Source organism: Engystomops pustulosus, chromosome 4, assembly GCF_040894005.1.
Source record: "Engystomops pustulosus chromosome 4, aEngPut4.maternal, whole genome shotgun sequence".
Taxonomy (NCBI): domain Eukaryota; kingdom Metazoa; phylum Chordata; class Amphibia; order Anura; family Leptodactylidae; genus Engystomops; species Engystomops pustulosus.
Genome location: NC_092414.1, coordinates 147,763,708 through 147,781,151, shown reverse-complemented (window position 1 = coordinate 147,781,151; position 17,444 = coordinate 147,763,708). Strand labels below are relative to the sequence as shown.

Sequence of the window (17,444 nt, the reverse complement as noted above, 5' to 3'; positions counted from 1 at the left end):
CTTTGGCTCACTGACGGGAGCCGGCTCAGGTCGTTCATTAACAAGAGCCTTCTCTTTGTGCCAGATCGTTCTCGAACGACCCATCACTATTATACAGGCTGTCAGTCATGTGTATACACACACAGGCTGCAGGGGGCGTGGCCACCAGCACCAGGAAGCACATGGAGGAGCCATTACACCATTATACCTCACATCATTATACAGGCTGTCAGTCATGTATATAGGAGTATCTCATACACACAGGCTGCAGGGGCCGTCAGCACCGAGAAGCACATGGAGGAGCCATTACACCATTATACCTCACATCATTATACAGGCTGTCAGTCATGTATATAGGAGTATCTCATACACACAGGCTGCAGGGGCCGCCAGCACCAGGAAGCATATGGAGGAGCCATTACAGCATTATACCTCACATCATCATACAGTCTGTCAGTCATGTGTATATGAGTATCTAAGGGTCATTTGCTAAGGGCCCGATTCGCGTTTTCCCGACGTGTTACCCGAATATTTCCGATTTGCGCCGATTTCCCCTGAATTGCCCCGAGATGTTGGCGCATGCGATCGGATTGTGGCGCATCGGCGCTGGCATGCACGTGACGGAAATCGGGGGGCAGGGCCAAGCGAAAACCTGATGGATTCGGAAAAAACGCCGCATTAAAAAAAAAAATGTGTTGCGAAAATTGCACTTACCTTCACTCAGCCCAGATCGGTGTATTCCAGTGCGTTCCAGGGAACTTCAGTAGAGCAGAGCCACCTGGTGGACGTCGGAGGAACTGCCTTAATAAATCCCGGCCGGACCCGAATCCAGCACAGAGAAGGCGCCGCTGGATCGCGAATGGACCGGGTAAGTAAATCTGCCCCACAGGCTGCAGGAGCCGCCATCAACAGGAAGCACATGGAGGAGCCATTACACCATTATACCTCACATCATTTTACAGGCTATCAGTCATGTGTATATGAGTATCTCATACACACAGGCTGCAGGTGCCGCCAGCACCAGGAAGCACATGGAGGAGCCATTACACCATTATACCTCACATCATTATACAGGCTGTCAGTCATGTATATAGGAGTATCTCATACACACACAGGCTGCAGGGGCCGCCAGCACCAGGAAGCACATGGAGGAGCCATTACACCATTATACCTTACATCATTATACAGGCTGTCAGTCATGTATATAGGAGTATCTCATACACACAGGCTGCAGGGGCCGCCAGCACCAGGAAGCACATGGAGGAGCCATTACACCATTATACCTCACATCATTATACAGGCTGTCAGTCATCTATAAAGGAGTATCTCATACACACACAGACTGCAGGGGGCGCCAGCACCAGGAAGCACATGGAGGAGCCATTACATTATTATACCTCACACCATTATACAGGCTGTGAGTCAAGTGTATAGGTGTATCTCATACACACAGGCTGCAGGGTCGGCCAACACCAGGAAGCACATGGAGTAGCCATTACACCATTATACTTCACATGATTATAAGAGATGGCCAAATTTTTCAAAAATTGGATTCGCCGAGTTCGCCAAATTTTCGGACAAAATTCGATTCGACCCGAATCGAATCATGGCGAATTATGTTAAAAAACAGGTAGAGAGCCTGTAGGGTGTTGTAGAACGTTGTACCATGCTCAAATATGCATAGGGAGCATGGTTTGGTCTTCAAACAATGCTGTGTTTTAGTATGACACGCACATGACAGCCGCGGCTCTTAGAATCGCTTCACTCTTCACTTCCATGTGCACTTACATAGGCCAACTTCCCCAAATAAGCGAAGCGGGAAAGCTGCCTGACAAGGTAATGTCTGTGCTAGGCATGCCAGAACCCCAAAAACTGACACCCTGGACGTTAAGAAAAAATCACTCCAGCAAATATGTGGATTTGACACAGATTTCTTGATATCTACTTTAGCAACAAAAAAGAATTAAAATTTGGGGAATATAGAACCCCAAAAACTGACACCCTGGAAACTCCAGCAAATATGTGGATTTGGCCATGTTTATGACAATTTCTACCAGCACCTAGATAGACAACCTAGACATGTATTATATAACCTTTAAGAAGATCAATGTTCCTCCGCCTTCTATTATGTATTATTATCAGTAAATAATAGCCCTCACTATAAGGTAATGCCACCTATAGCTGCGGGAAGCCTATACTGCGTTTCCCGGCTCTGACACTAGGTGGCGGTGCAGCGCGCCGGAGCCGCGTCCCTGAATGGGTTTTCTGCACATGTGCACAGACTGTGAAAAGAAAGGGACAGACTCACAGGAAATCAGTGAGAATGCAAATACAAAGTGCGTGTGGGAGTGAGAGCCTCAGAGGGAGAGGGAAATGTCTGGCCTGACACACAACAAAAGCCACAAGCGTCCAGCCATGGAGCAGCTCCGGGGAGGATAAGTGTGGGGCCGGGGAAGCGCCGGACACTGCGGGCGGAGGCTGCTCGCACCTTCCAGCAGCAACACTTGTCCTCACAGCCACAATGTTCTCCATGAAGCAGCCCAAGCCGACGTTTCGCTCCTATCTGCTGCCCCCTCAGGTATGTGAATGGCACATTACTATCCTCACAGATATCTGACCCTATAGGGGGCTCTTCACTATTAGGGCCTGGGGGGTCAGGTGTCACTTCTGCCCTCAACTTCATGTAGTCTGCGTGCTGAGACTACAACTCCCAGCAAGCCTCCTGTCTAGGCCTGGTGGGTGGGTGTTGTGGTCCCCCATGTGCTGTGCATTGAGTGTATGTGTTACACATGTGCTGCAGATGTCTCCATATGCGCCTCATATATTTATCCCATATTTTCCAGCAGGAAGATAAACTCACCCCGCAAACCAAAATCAAGAAGCTGAAACCCGTCCTGCTGCCAGGTAAGAGGGGCACAAAGCGCCAAGTCTGTTTATTTTTCTGCCCGTCACTGTGTCAAGTGTAACGTAGGACTTCATCACCGGCTGACAGGATAGGAAAGTTTCCATGTTTTACTCTAAGTACTCACAAACACAGCTGGAAGTTGTCCCTGTAATATCTGTGAGGAGATGGTTATCTCCAGCAGGTGCAGACTTGAAGGGGCTCTATGATGCTATTTGGTTCTCAGGAGACCCCTTTACCTATTATAGGACCAGGTCCTAGCCCCCCATCCCCAGTGTCGGTAGATCCAGAGTTCGTAATATTCTACACATTCTGGTTTCCAGAGATGAGACCTCAGGATCAGCGCTGGCCATACTGTTTCTCCTTACATATGCTTCTTCAGCTGAATGAAATGGATCAACAACATCTCTTCACAACTAAAAAATGACCAGACCTCAATATCTAAACACCATTTAAAGAATTAAGGGTACAGAGACATAAGAAATACAAACTAGGTGCAGTTTCCACCTGTGCGTTTGGAGGAAGGGGACCCTAGTTTACTTGTCGCCAGACTCCTCATACATTAAATGGAGATGCGCCTCTTTATTGAAGTCTTTGGATGGAACCTGTGTTTTTTTGTATCATTACAGATTTAGCCACATTGTTGTAAAGTTATTACACATCTACACAACCTACCAGTATTGTCAGATGCCTAATGTAGATTACAACTGTACAGAATACAGTGGGCTCATGCAGAGTGGCAGCCAGTGGTGGATTATAATTCACTACTCTCCAAGGGGCCCATGGCCACCCAGACCATCAACCGCCCATCAAACTTTATACTGAGAAGAGCCTTCACCCACAAATCGTTGTAAATCTGTTCTTGCTCTTAATACACATGTACACAAGAGCCCTTTCAGGACCTTTGAAGGTCATACAAAGGTTCTGAAAGCGGGCAGAAGAGACCCATCAGGGCACATTTACTTACCTGGCCGACGGAGTTCACCTGAAGTGCATTGTTCGACTACAATGCACGGTGCCGCGATTCACAAAGATCGTGCTCCTGATTTCCTGCATTGTGTCTCTTCCCCGCTCAGGTCCGCCGGAATTCACATCTTCTTCCTGGTGTATGTAAGTGCATTGGATGCGACACAATTTTGAATATTAAATCCCCCGCTCAGTCCGAAACAGTCGGATCGTCCGACGGCCCGCCCTCTGATTTCTGTCGCATGAAAACCGGCGCCAATGCGTCAAAATCTGATTGTGTGCGACATAATCCCCTTCTAAATAGCTGTCACAGTGGTGCAAATCCCGAAAATTTCCAAAATCTGACGAAATTGCATTCTGCGGACACTTGGTAAATAAGCCCCATCATCTATTTCTCAAGAAGCTAATTCCAGTACCATATGTAGGAAGTGAATTCCTGACCTGTAGGGGCTATAATATTTATACAGTCTCAATCTGCCCCTGATGACAGCAGTTACTTGATGATTTTTTGCTCGGAAGAGAAGAGGTGTTTGTCTTTTCATTATACTTCATCTCTGTGTAGACTCCACAAGTAACTGCTGTCATCCTGTTTACACTAAACATCAGACAATATCAGTTACGCTATTAGTGTGTAATAATTTTACAGCCCTGTTAAATGTGTCATGAAAAATACATACTATACATATACGTGTTTGATGTTTGAGAGTCTTCAACTACATCCCATTTGGCCTCAAGCTAAACCACATTGGCGGATGATGCTCATACATGGAATCATTTCTGAATAACCTCCATGAGCGCAACTTGTGAGATTATTGCTGGTTTTATTGCTATTGGGGAAGTAACTTCTATTTCATTACTACTTATGTTGTAGAAACTCATGCAAAAAAAATTATTCTATACAGATTACATTTATTGCAGTGTGTCTTTTACCATCTGCAGTGACAGTGTGATGACTTTTTATGGCCATCTTTACTGTTCAGAGCAGTGAAGACTCCTTACAATTTTCTCATAGCCACACAGTGAACTCTCAGGTCCACAGGGGCTTCAGGAACCCGGTCATACATGGCATGAGAGTGATACATGGCATGAGAGTGGGCATGCACAGAGGGGGCAGTTTGTAAATGCCAAGGGTCACTGCTGACAACAGACTATTCACAATGCAGCTTGAATGTGTAGTGAGCCTAGTATCGGCCGCACCGTTCTGTATCGTACATCTTGCAGGGTGTGTCCATGTGGTTGGAAACACCAGGAATTGGGTAATAATCTCCAACAAACAAACTGGGCTGCCCTGTCGCCTCCTTGCTGCATGTACATTTATATACTCTTTCCTTGTGTCAAGACTCCTACATCGTATACTTAACCTATTAAGTTGGGGGGGGGGGGGGGGGTTAGTGATTTTGCCTTGCACAAAATTTTGTTGAAATTTTCAGGAAATTCCTGAGAATTCAGAAGATGAAACTCTTTTAAAGACAGATTCCATAGTGGATCTGTGTATGGATTATTGATAAATGTTATGTGTTCCCTGTGTATGGGGTCAGACCCCACTCACAGACCTCAGCAGTAGCCTCCATATTACCTTTGCTAGGTCTCAGTATAGAGAAGCCAATTGGGTTTATGCTAATAGTTACAGTATTATATGCTACAGTAGTGAGGGTTAGGGTTGGGTGTTAGGGTTAGGTGTTGTGGAGACTTAATGCTTATGGCTGAAAACTCCTATTCACTGTTTTGGTCACCAGAATGGGGTCTTCCCATCACAATTTCTTATAATTGCATCCCTTTTGAAGGTGGTTGTGTTGAAAGGCTAGATATAGACCAAAACATAACACGAATAGAACTGTATCTAGCGTGTATCTTTCATGTGGTGACATCTGATGACAGGTTCCCTTGAAAAATATTTCTTCAATGTTGAAAAATGGCGCAGTATCTCTTAAAGGGGTATTCCCATGAAGACAAGTTTCTTATATGTACTCAGGATAACAAAATAACACTTTCTCTAATTCACTGTTAACAAAAATACAGCATTTCACAGATACAGGCAGTCCCCGGGTTACGTACAAGATAGGTTCTTTAGGTTTGTTCTTAAGTTGAATTTGTATGCAAGTCGAAACTGTATATTTAATAATTGTAGATCCAGACAAAAAAATTTGGCCCCAGTGACAATTGTAGCTTAAACCTTTTTTGCTGTAATGGGACCAAGGATTATCCATAAAGCTTCATTACAGACACTTTACAGCTGATAATTGCAATCTGGAACTATAGCAAAGCATTCAGAAAGCTTCACCAGAGGTCAGAGGGGTCTGTCTGTAACAATGGGTTGTCTGTAAGTCGGGTGTCCTTAAGTAGGGGACCGCCTGCATAAGTCAAACCTGTCTCTATCAGTCCTGCTGTATGCAATTCAAGTTGTACCTAGACACGACCCTGTAACTTCTGACTTAGGGTCGGGTGGCCGCCATCTTGGATTTCTGTGTGAGATTGTGCAGATGAGATTTCTGTCTCTCTCTGCTGTCTGCCTGTAGGACGGAGGCAGGAATAACAAATATAAGAATATTACCACAGTCACAGTGCCCCTAATTTATCAGGATTTTGGTGGTTGATTTCATTTCATGCCATTTTCTACTGGAATAAAATTCACTGTAAATATAACTTGTGCTTCTGCTTTCAAAGAAAATTATTCCTAAAGGAATATTTCTGTTTTATGGCTGGTTAGAATGGGTGGAGTTATAAGGCAATACAGGCAATCTCCTACTTAAGAACACCCGACTTACAGACGACCCCTAGTTACAAATGGCCCTCTGAATGTTGGTAATTTACTCTACTTTAGCCTTGGGCTACAATGATCAACTGCAACAGTTATCAAAGGCGTCTGCAGTTAAAGGGAACCTGTCACCAGGAGACCCATTTTTTAGTACCAAAGTGTTTTTGTATTAAAAATTGGTTTTACAGAAAAAAAGATATGTTATGTTATATTGTACCTTTCATTAGCATCTGCTCTGTGACTAGGCAGTTGCCAAATGGGAGGGGCTGGAAAGGAGCAGTCCCCCCCCCCCCACCCTTGGGAGACATGTGACCTTTTCAAATATATGAATAACTCCCCTCACTCGGGATTGGCTGTAGAGGAGCAGGGCGCGACGCTAAGCCAAGTGAAAGGAGTTATTCATATATTTGAAAAGGTCACATGGAGTAGCTGTTCCCCAAGGGTGGGGGGAACTGCTCCTTTCCAGCCCCTCCCATTTGGCAACTGCCTAGTCACACAGCAGATGCTAATGAAAGGTACAATATAACATATCTTTTTTTCTGTAAAACCAATTTTTAATACAAAAACACTTTGGCAGTCTATGTACTATGTTCTGGGGGACTGGGGGAGTGCTAAAAATGGGTCTCCTGGTGACAGGTTCCCTTTAAGCTTTATTGTTAATCCTTATGACAACCCTAAAATTTTAGCATCCAATTGTCACAGAGACCAAAAAAAATTTTGTTCGGAGTTACAATTATACAATTCTGACAATTATACAATTATTATACTGTTCCGACTTGCATTTAAGAACAATCCTACAGAATCCCTCTTGTATGTAACCCGGGGACTGTCTGTATAGAAACATTATTATTTGAAGGTTTATGTTATCAACAGAAGCAGCAAGAAAATCCTTTATTGGAAACCTCTAGATGGCAAGGTCCTGAAATCTCTTCTTCTATAGCTGTGTAGATGCTTGTATATTTATTTACCTTGCCATTTTCGTGGGGCTTTTCATGTCTGTGTGTTTTCTATGGCAGAGGGTCTATTTATACTGCAAGTTTCTTTAGTAGCGTAAACTTTTGCAGTTGCAGAGGTTGAGAGCGGTGGAATCCATGCATGATGCCATTCCATTACCTCTCCATTTCATTGTAGAATTTCATGTGAGAGGCCGTCAGATGTCACTCTGCTGTCCTTCTTTTTGACTGAAAGAAAATTGCTTATTATTTCCCATGACATTGGTTTGCCAGGCAACGCCACCTCCCATGGCTGTTACCAGGGCAGTATACAAGCATGCTGAATAGACAGGGAGTATGCCTTTCACCCTCGGCATCCTGGGAGTCTGCTGAGGAAGGAATATGTGCTTAGAATGGTTAATATCACAATGATGTCATGCTTCTGCTACACATGCAGGTGCTGTATATGTGTGGATATGGAATTTTGTGTTTTTTCTTTAACTATTTTTAAGTTTTAGACTTCAGATGAGGGACTTTTTCCTTCATAGAATTTCCTAGTTACTATTATTACTTTGTCTGAATGAACAATTACAAGCTGAAATACTTATAGATCTTGTTTAATAATTCATATATATGGCAAGACTACTTTAGCCTGACTCTGTTTGTAAGAGTGTGACTTGCACAACTACCATATATATATGTGTGACATAATTTGTACTAAACGTCAAAAAAAGACTAAGGGGTCATGCAAAAGTTTCTTAACTCGAGATTTTCTCTATGATACCATATCAAGGGTACATTGGGAAGGCTTTATGTAGGTCTTTGAAAGGCTGTCTTGTAGATTGTTCCTTGGCCACAAACTCATCGCCTGTTAAATAGTGGATTTGGTTTATATGGCTTTTGTGATAATGGTTTATAAACGTAATAGCTGCCATGTATTTAAAAACTTATACGGAAAATCTCGTGGGTGTGAGTAGCACCAGAAGTTCTTTTCATTCGGAGGAAAATTTCAGAAAATGGTGTGTGCCCCAGGTTGACAGGTTAATCTATATCTCTTTGTACTATGTCAATACTATCCTTTGTGACTTTTTGTAACACCAATGTGATTGTGAACAAGACCATTTGCCCATGTACCCACTTTTGGCAAATAAAAAAAGATTACGACTAAGGGGGGGACAATGAGTTTTCTCTATTGTCATACAGATCACTAAGAGCAAATAAATGTCACTACTGAACTTATGGCCATGTTGACATGTGTATGGCACTGGGTAGAGATTTAGTCACATTGCATGAGTCTTACTTTTTGAGAATTAATAAGTAAAATATTTAAAAATCTAAATGGACCTTCTATTAAGAGCCATAGTTCAATAGTAAAAGCAATGTCTCCCAAATGGCTGAAGCGTTTATAAAGGGTTGCCATAACTTTTCATCCCTTCCAAATTGCCAGAACTGTGACCGTAGATATGAACCTAACATAATCTTGAAGTATTTTGAATGGCCCCTACTGATGTCCCCTTGGGACTATTACTAAATGTTGTGAGCAGTTGCGTGGGTGCAGATGAAATATAGCTGTATGTGGATGCCCCAGGCATTCAGTGAAATATTTGCAGGAAGATTCAGTAAGGTTTTTTGTGTTCTATTTGTTCGTCAATCTGTGTTATTCTAACGTTAACCCTTTCTGATTGACATTGGTCTACAGAAATGCAAGTAGGGCACATGGATGATACCATAGAACAGCTGAAGGTTCTTGTAGATGGATCCATTCCTTACTGGTGTTCTTACTACCTGTAGTTTATAATTATTTAGTGGCTGTATATGAATTTAACCCCTTGATTCTCCACCAGGCCATTTCTTTTGTTTATAGATTTTTCTGGCACTATAACTATATACCAATCCAGGGTATTTATATATTCCTAGTGGTGAACTTTTATTCTGACATTTATTTTTGTAAAAACATTTTCGGCATTTATCGTGGAACCTAAATAATATCAAAACCTTTTCCTCTGTAGCAATACAAATACACCGATGAAATTTCCATTGGGGAAAAATTTTTTGCATAATTTTTGCAATCTTTTTAAAACGTTAGGATTCATAAAGCTTTTTGAAAACCTGTTTTAAAATAATTTTTTGTGTGATTGCTTATTAAAAAGTGTCAATTTGTGTATTGTTTTTCCTTTTAATTTTCTGTCTTACATGAATAGATGCTATTATATATGAGTAGATTAGTGATGAGCGAGTATACTCGTCCGAGCTTGATGCTCGGTCGAGTATTAGCATACTCGGACCGGCTCGTTGCTCGGACGAGTATTTGCCCTGCTCGATAACGAGCATTTAATTAAAAAAAAAAGAAGTGAAGAACAGTAAAAAAATACAATTAAAACATTTAATTTAATCGTTTAATTGAAGAAAACAGTGAAAGAACACAGTGCAGAACAGATTGCAGATGTTCGGGAACATCTGCGATCTGTTCCGGAGACACGCGTGCAGAACGGTGTTCTCCGCAATAGTATTTGAAGAACAATATGTGTGAAGAACACATTGCAGATGTTTGGCAACATCTGCAAGTTGTTCTATACACACATTGTTCTTCAAATACTATTGCGGAGAACACCGTTCTGCGCGCGTGTCTCCGGAACAGATTGCAGATGTTCCCGAACATCTGCAATCTGTTCTGCACTGTGTTCTTTCACTGTGCTCGTTCAGTTTGTAATTTTACTGAAAAATGCTCGGGTCTCCCATTGATTTCAATGGGGCTCGTTACTCGAAACGAGCACTCGAGCATCGGGAAATGTTCGGCTCGAGTAACGAGCACCCGAGCATTTTAGTGCTCGCTCATCTCTAGAGTAGATATCTCCTTTAACCCCTAGGGGACTCAGCCTCTTTTGGCCTTAAGGACGCGCTCCCATTTTTCAAATCTGGACTGTGTCACTATAAGTGGTTATAGCTTTGGAACGCCATGAGATATCCAGTGGATTTTGAGATTGTTTTCTCGTGACACATTGTACTTCAAATTAGTTTAAAAATTTGGATGAAATCTTTTGCGTTTAGTTATGAAAAAAAACAAAAATTGGCAAAAATTTGGAAAAATTCTTTATTTTCAATGTTCTAAATTCTCTACTTTTGATGCAGATAGTCATAGCACCCAAATTAATTCATAACTTACATTTCCCAAATGTCTGCTTTAGGTTGGCATGGTTTTTTAAGATTCCACATATTTTACTAGAATGTTATGAGGCTCAGAATTTAGGTATCATTTTTCACATTTTTTGTAAAATCACCAAAACCCGTATTTAGATGGACCTGCTCAACTTCTAATTGACACTGAGAGGCCTAAATAATAGCTAGACTACTAAATTACCCCATTGTGGAAACTACACCCCTCAACATATGAAAAACCACTTTTAAGAAGTTTGTTAACCCTTTAGGTGTTTTATAGGGGTTAAAACAAAATGGAGGTGCAGTCTGCAAATTGTAATGTTTTTTCACAATACACTCATTTTGGGTGGAAAATTAAACATTTACAAGGGATTAAATGAAAAAAGGCTCCACAAAGTTTGATACCCAATTTCTCCCGAGTACACGGATACCCCATATGTGGTGGTATCCTGATGTATGGGCGCACGGCCGGGCATAGAAGGGAAGGAGGCGCCATCCAGATCAGATTTGCATTGTCACATTGTACAGGCTATAATTTTTTTCTTTTTTTAATGAGGACCTATAGGGGCTTATTTCTTTTGCCACATGAGATGCACTTTTCTGGTACGTAATCTTGGGGAATCTATAGCTAATTGGTGAGATTTTATTAACTCTTTGTTGGTGGAGGAAATGAAAATCATCAATTTTTGGGAATGTTTTTTTTTTGGGCCGTTAACCATACCATAAAAATAGTGTATATTATTTTTATTCTATGGGTCACCACGATTACGAAAAGACCTCATTTATATAGATTTTTTATTTTTTCCCATTTTTACTGAATAAAAAGTAATTTGGCAAAAATGTTGTTAATTTTAGCATCACCGTCTTTCATATGCATAACTTTTTTATTTTTCGCCTCACAAATCTGGTTAAGGGCTTATTTTTTGCGAGAAGGATTGTTCTTTTAAGTGGTCTTATTTTATAGTGCATAACATTTTTTAAATTACTTTTTATAGCATTTTTTATAGGGTATTAATTGAAAATTATCTTTTTTTTGGGTTGTTTTTTTTACGGGGTTCACTTTGCAGATCTAATAACGATTCTGTTTTATTATGCAGATTGTTACGGACGCAGGGATACCAAATATGTGGGGGTTTTGTGTATTTTATTCAATTGTACTGAATAAAAACTAATTTGGAGAAAATCTTGTTCATTTTAGCATCACCATCTTTTCATATGCATAACTTTTTTATTTTTTGGCTGACAAATCTGGTTAGGGGCCTATTTTTTGCGAGAAGAGTTGTTCTTTTTAGTGGGCTTATTTTAGAGTGCATAAAATATTTTAAATCACTTTTTAGAGCTATTTTTTATAGGGTATTAATTAAAAATGATCTTTTTTCGGAACGTTTTTGCGGGTTTTTTCCTCCGGCGTGTACCGTGCGGGTCCAGTAATGATTCTGTTTTATTATACAGATTGTTACGGACGCGGCAATACCAAATATGCGGGGGGGGGGGTTTGCGTTTTTGTGGTTTTTATACTTTATTAAGTGTTTTTATGGGAAAGTGACATTTTAGGGGCTTATATTTTAATGTATTTATTTTTTATTTATTATAATGTGTAGTGTTTAGTGTTTTTCACTTTTTTTACTTATACATACTTGAACTTGAACCAGTGATGCTCTGATCACTGGTTCAAGTTCAATACACTGCTCTACAATACTATTTTATTGTAGAGCAGTGTAAACTGTCTGAGCATGCTTGCGCATGCTCAGACAGTTTACAGTCAGACCCGGAAGGGGTCTGGCTGCCATGGAAACCGGGCAGCTCCGGGGCACATGCCAGTCCTCGGAGCTGCCCAGAAGTGGATCGGATCCCCCGGTAAGCGGCACGGGGGATCCGATCCACAGCGCAAACACCCTTACACACCGCGGTCATGCTTGACCGCGGCGTGTAAGCGGTTAACACCCGCGATCTGAGTCGGCTCCGATCGCGGGTGTTAGTGCAGGCTGTCAGCTGTGATAGACAGCTGACAGCCGCTGCTTCTGGTGCCGGCTCCGTTCGTGAGCCGATGCCAGAAGCAGGACGTTATAGCACGTCCCCGTGCGCTTAACATGTAGCCACGGGGACGTACTATAACGTCCTGGTGCGCCTAGGGGTTAAGGAGCTGTCATCTTTATACCTCAAGTACTGCTCCAAGAAATTGTGTTGCTGTGTATTGTCATGAAACCTTCATTTCTTTTTTATAGGACATAGGGGCACATGTATCATAGTTTTACCGCTGCCACTTTTTCTGGATTCCTGAAGTTGGCCTACTTAATCATTGCAATGTATCTTAAGTTTTCCCTACTATAATGGGTATATTTAGAGCTCTGGACTGTAAAAAATGTAAATATTGGCTGTGATAATACAATATATTCCGGCTCACAGTTGCTGCTGGCTGGCGGCAGGCTTTTGTTCTGTGGTACATTATTACATTATTTATGTGTTGCACAGCTGCCACCCACACCCTGTGCAAGTGTAATTGTAACTCGTAGATCTTTGACTGGTGGTGCAGTTGCTCAGAAGACCTCTTGCAGACCAATATTTATTTTACATGTTTTGTTACATGTCTCTCGGATTCTACTTTGTTCTACTTCAATCTTCTTGATCTGATATACGGATAAATGCACTTGGAACATGGCTGTAGGTTTGTGCGTCGCTGTCTGTCCCATGGTATCTTGTGGCTCTTGTATTGTACATTAGTTTGTCTGAGTGTTGTGTGCTGTGCTAGTAATCGCTTGTTCCCCTGTGATAAGCTGGAAGGTGTGAATATAGACTGTCAGCAATGACTTGGTGATCCTGATGCCTTTACAAACTATGAACTTGCCAGGCTGGATTTTCTAATACAACTTTAGTAGAAGTCACGAAAACATGTAGTTTCCATTGAAATGATTTCTTGGTCAGACTTTCAGATTTGTAATGATTAACTTTCTGGCCTTGTTAGTTAGTTACTTACAGCAGCCTGCAGCCAGATACACATGACGATTTTACTGACTCCACAGTAAACAACTTAGTAAACAAGGAGGGTTTGACTTACTCTTCTCTGTATATCAAGTTGCTATTGAAAAAAATAGCAATTTTCTATAAAACCACAAAAAAATTTTTTGTAGAAAACTTTTGCCATTTGTCTTCTTTCTATTCCCATATATTTTTTTTTTTTACGTTTGCTTATTTTTTACGAATTTTAAAAGTATTATAGTTTTAGTAGCAAGTTCTCAAATTGCGAGCACCACTACCTCCTCTTGCACACATGGCGTGCACTACTGCTACTTCTACTATCACAACGCACTTAAATTGGGAATGGGGGGGGGGGCATAACACAGTGAAAAAAAACGGACAGTGCTGGGAATAACACAAGGAAAACCGTAGGTTGGGTGAGGGGGGGCTTAGTAATAGTGATTGTACAACAGTATCTACAGGACAGATCACACATATCTCACCAACACCACCAAATGCAGAATGGTGGCATTGAAGAGCGAAGGATCTGTCCTAACTTAAATATGCCGTGACACGATCTGTCATGACTGAGATCACTGTCACTTGCCATTCTGTATTGAATGTGAAGGGGTAAATCCATAAACCTGTTTAAAGTAAAAACATCACTTCAAAAAGTATGCAGTAACACATTTCAGACAAAATGGCATTCTAGTCCTTGTCATGCCTAAAGATGCCCTCTAAGGCCTCATTCACACTGCCGCATGGGGTACGTATATATGGCCAATATACGTCCCCCATAGATGGCAATGGGTGCGTGGCGCCCTACGGGAGCGGTACCACTCCGTACCCCGTACCTCCGTACCCCGTAAAAAAATAGGACATGTCCTATTTTTTCACGGCGCTGTGCGCCATATGTTCCTGTGGACGGTACCGCGGGCAACGGTAGTGTGAATCCAGCTTAAGTGAACACGCTTTAATGGGAGAAAGGCCACCGGAAACATTGTTGCAAGCGTAGTAGGGGTTACAAGGAATCACGAGACCTGAGCAAGTTATGTAATGTCATGTGGAGGACTTCTTGTGTTTGATTGCCTTTATATAATGTCAGTCTCCCTTTAAGTTTAGGTTAAACTATATGCTTCCTATGTAGTGTGATCCCATATACCAGTGATGGCGAACCTTTTAGAGATCGAGTGCCCAAAATGAGACCTAAAACACACAAGCTTTTCCAAAAGTGCCAACACGACAATTTAGGCAGTAACAAATTTATTTCTACCAGAATTTTAGAGCTCCAATCCGACCCTGTCCACACCTTCTCACTCTTCAGACAGGACCAGGCAGCACAGGATGGGTCACTACTTGGACTGCCTGAGACTGCAGGAAGGTGTCATGTCGGGCTGTCTCCCAGGCACAGAATTTGCCTGAGTGCCCACAGAGAGGTCTCCGAGTGCCATCTCTGGCACCAGTGCCTTAGGTTCGCCACCACTGCCATATACTATGTACAAGGGACTGTAAAAAAAAAAAAAAAAAGGAAATTATAGGAAAATTAAAATATTTATCTTTATTGTGAATCAGTGTGCACTATGTAGGAAACGTTATATGATGATGTATCTAAACAGCTATTTAAAATATCAGTGGGGGGAAAGAGCAAATGTGGAATGTAGCATTAATAGACATTAAGTCATTTCTATAAGTCATGCCCCTGGGAAACTCTTTCCAAGAGCATAATCCAAAAGGCTTCTTGCATATGTAGCCTTTTTATTCAATCACTGCCTTATTGTTAAAGGGTATGTGTCCCTTTAAAGCGCATTCACTTGGAAGTTATCTTAAGGTGAATGGCATTTTGTCTGAAACGCGTTACTGCTTACTTTTAGTAGTGATGTTCTAATTTCCAACTATGTTGTTAAACATGCTAAAATGCAAGCCGCATATCAAGATCCAGTTTCCGCCTGCTTTTTTTAATTGGTTGAATCTCCTGTTCTGTAGCCTCTGGATGCAACTCTTTGCCTGTTTGTATTGCGTATCTTATCAATCTTATTGGAGCTGTATATCTTTGTGTGTGTGTGAGATTTTGGGCTTGACAGTACTCTCTTGTTGGGGAAACCATTATCGAACATTGTCTCAAAGGACGTCTGCTCGCCTCCATCTCCACACCACATTCATATTGTACAGTTATGATAAGCTCTGGGCCGCTTGTTTCCAATAACATTGCTATTTCTACATCAGATGAACCTCAACAGACCTTTGTACAATGGGTTCATCCTAGCAGCATGGCTTCCTTTATGAACAGTAGTGGTGATGATAATCTGGAGCTGAATGTGATTAAAAAAACTGATTTACCTTATATACTCGAGTATAAGCCTAGTTTTTTAGCACAAAAAATGTGCTGAAAAACCCAAACTCGGCTTATACTCGAGTCAAAAAAATAAATATATCTAAACTCACCTTTCCGATGACCCCTGTATATCTTCTGTGCGATCTGTCTGGCAGCGGCGGCAGGCTATATACACTGGGGCAGGGTCTGGCAGGCTATATACTGGGGAGAGTGTGACCAATGCATTTCCCACCCTCGGCTTATACTCGAGTCAATAGGTTTTCCCAGTATTTTGTGATAAAATTAGGGGCCTCGGCTTATACTTGGGTCGGCTTATACTCGAGTATATATACGGTATTCAAAAAAAGGATAAGCTTACAAATATATGTAATAGAAATTTACACTTCATTGATGGTTTGTCCTTCAAGTAAAAGTCCAAACCTAAAAGCCCAATCAGTCGCTATTCCCGAAAATCCTCCTTTAAAATGGATAATATAAACCTGACTTGATTAATTTTCGTTACTTCCTTATTGCTCCTGAGTCTGATTATGACAGTATCCTAAAGCTTCATGTTTAGTTTCTCTCTGTGTAATGACCTGTTTGGGTGTTTGACCTCCACCTTGAAACGCAAGTAGTTTGTTTTGTCAGGGAAGTATTTTTGGCACACAGCAATGCTAGTTGCATGAGTAGATACATTAACCGGCTATGAAATGCTTGACCAGAGCCATAATGCGGAAGGAACTTTATGGATTGTTCTCTATTTTCTTATGGCTATAATATTCCATAATATGCATGGCATCTAGAGTCATTCCTTTCAGAAATCCTTAAAGTGTGTATTATGTTTGTATAGGCAGAGCTCATAGTTGGCTTGCGGCCAAAATTCTGTCTTTGAGGTCTGTTCACTTATAAAAAAGAGGAAAAAAAAACTCTTGGACAGATAATTCTTGGCTTTTTGAGCAGGATTTGGTTGAAAGGCCAGATGTCTTCCAGAGTTTGGCCTATTTCCGGCTGAGGGTGTGGATCCGCGGTTACTGCTTTGGCTTATGTCTGTTTTGCTTTTCTCCCAATTTAGATGAAACCAAATATAAATAAAAGGGCTTGTAAATTCTCTTTTCCCTCAGCAAACATGGCGGCTTTAAAAACATAGTCTGGAGAAAGCACTTCCCTAAAGCGGGGATGGATAAACACCGGTTAGTGGAGATTATAAAGCCTCATCCTGAATTCTTCAGGGAAATTAAAGTGTTACCGTCATTTGGAGCAAAAAAAACTAAAATACATCATTCTGCTCCAGGTGTCCCTGGGAATCATTCCTCAAAGTATTTTGCCTCTCGGTCCAAATTTAGTACCTTTTTTGACCCATAGCAACCATGGTTTCCAGCTCTCAAAAGAACGACAATCGGCAAGATGGAGGGGCGGGACCTGCCTCCTGTCACCTCATGACAAGCGCCTGCTGCTGACCAATGAGACCAGAGCTATCCATCTATCTAT

At 41.5% G+C, this 17,444-nt stretch overlaps 1 protein-coding gene across 2 annotated transcripts in view; it reads left to right on the top strand.

Annotated features, from left to right (window-relative positions):
- The first annotated feature begins 2,242 nt into the window (after window positions 1-2,242).
- Window positions 2,243-17,444, top strand: part of MTMR10 (myotubularin related protein 10) — a 49,607-nt gene continuing 34,405 nt past the window's right edge. The window contains exons 1-2 of one of the 2 annotated variants that reach the window (XM_072148021.1): window positions 2,243-2,557; window positions 2,826-2,883. In XM_072148021.1, the coding sequence (XP_072004122.1) occupies window positions 2,501-2,557; window positions 2,826-2,883 (115 nt within the window). In that variant the 5' untranslated portion in view covers window positions 2,243-2,500. Of the gene's footprint in view, window positions 2,558-2,822; window positions 2,884-17,444 lie in introns of both variants that reach the window. The other variant, XM_072148020.1, reaches the window with a different exon arrangement.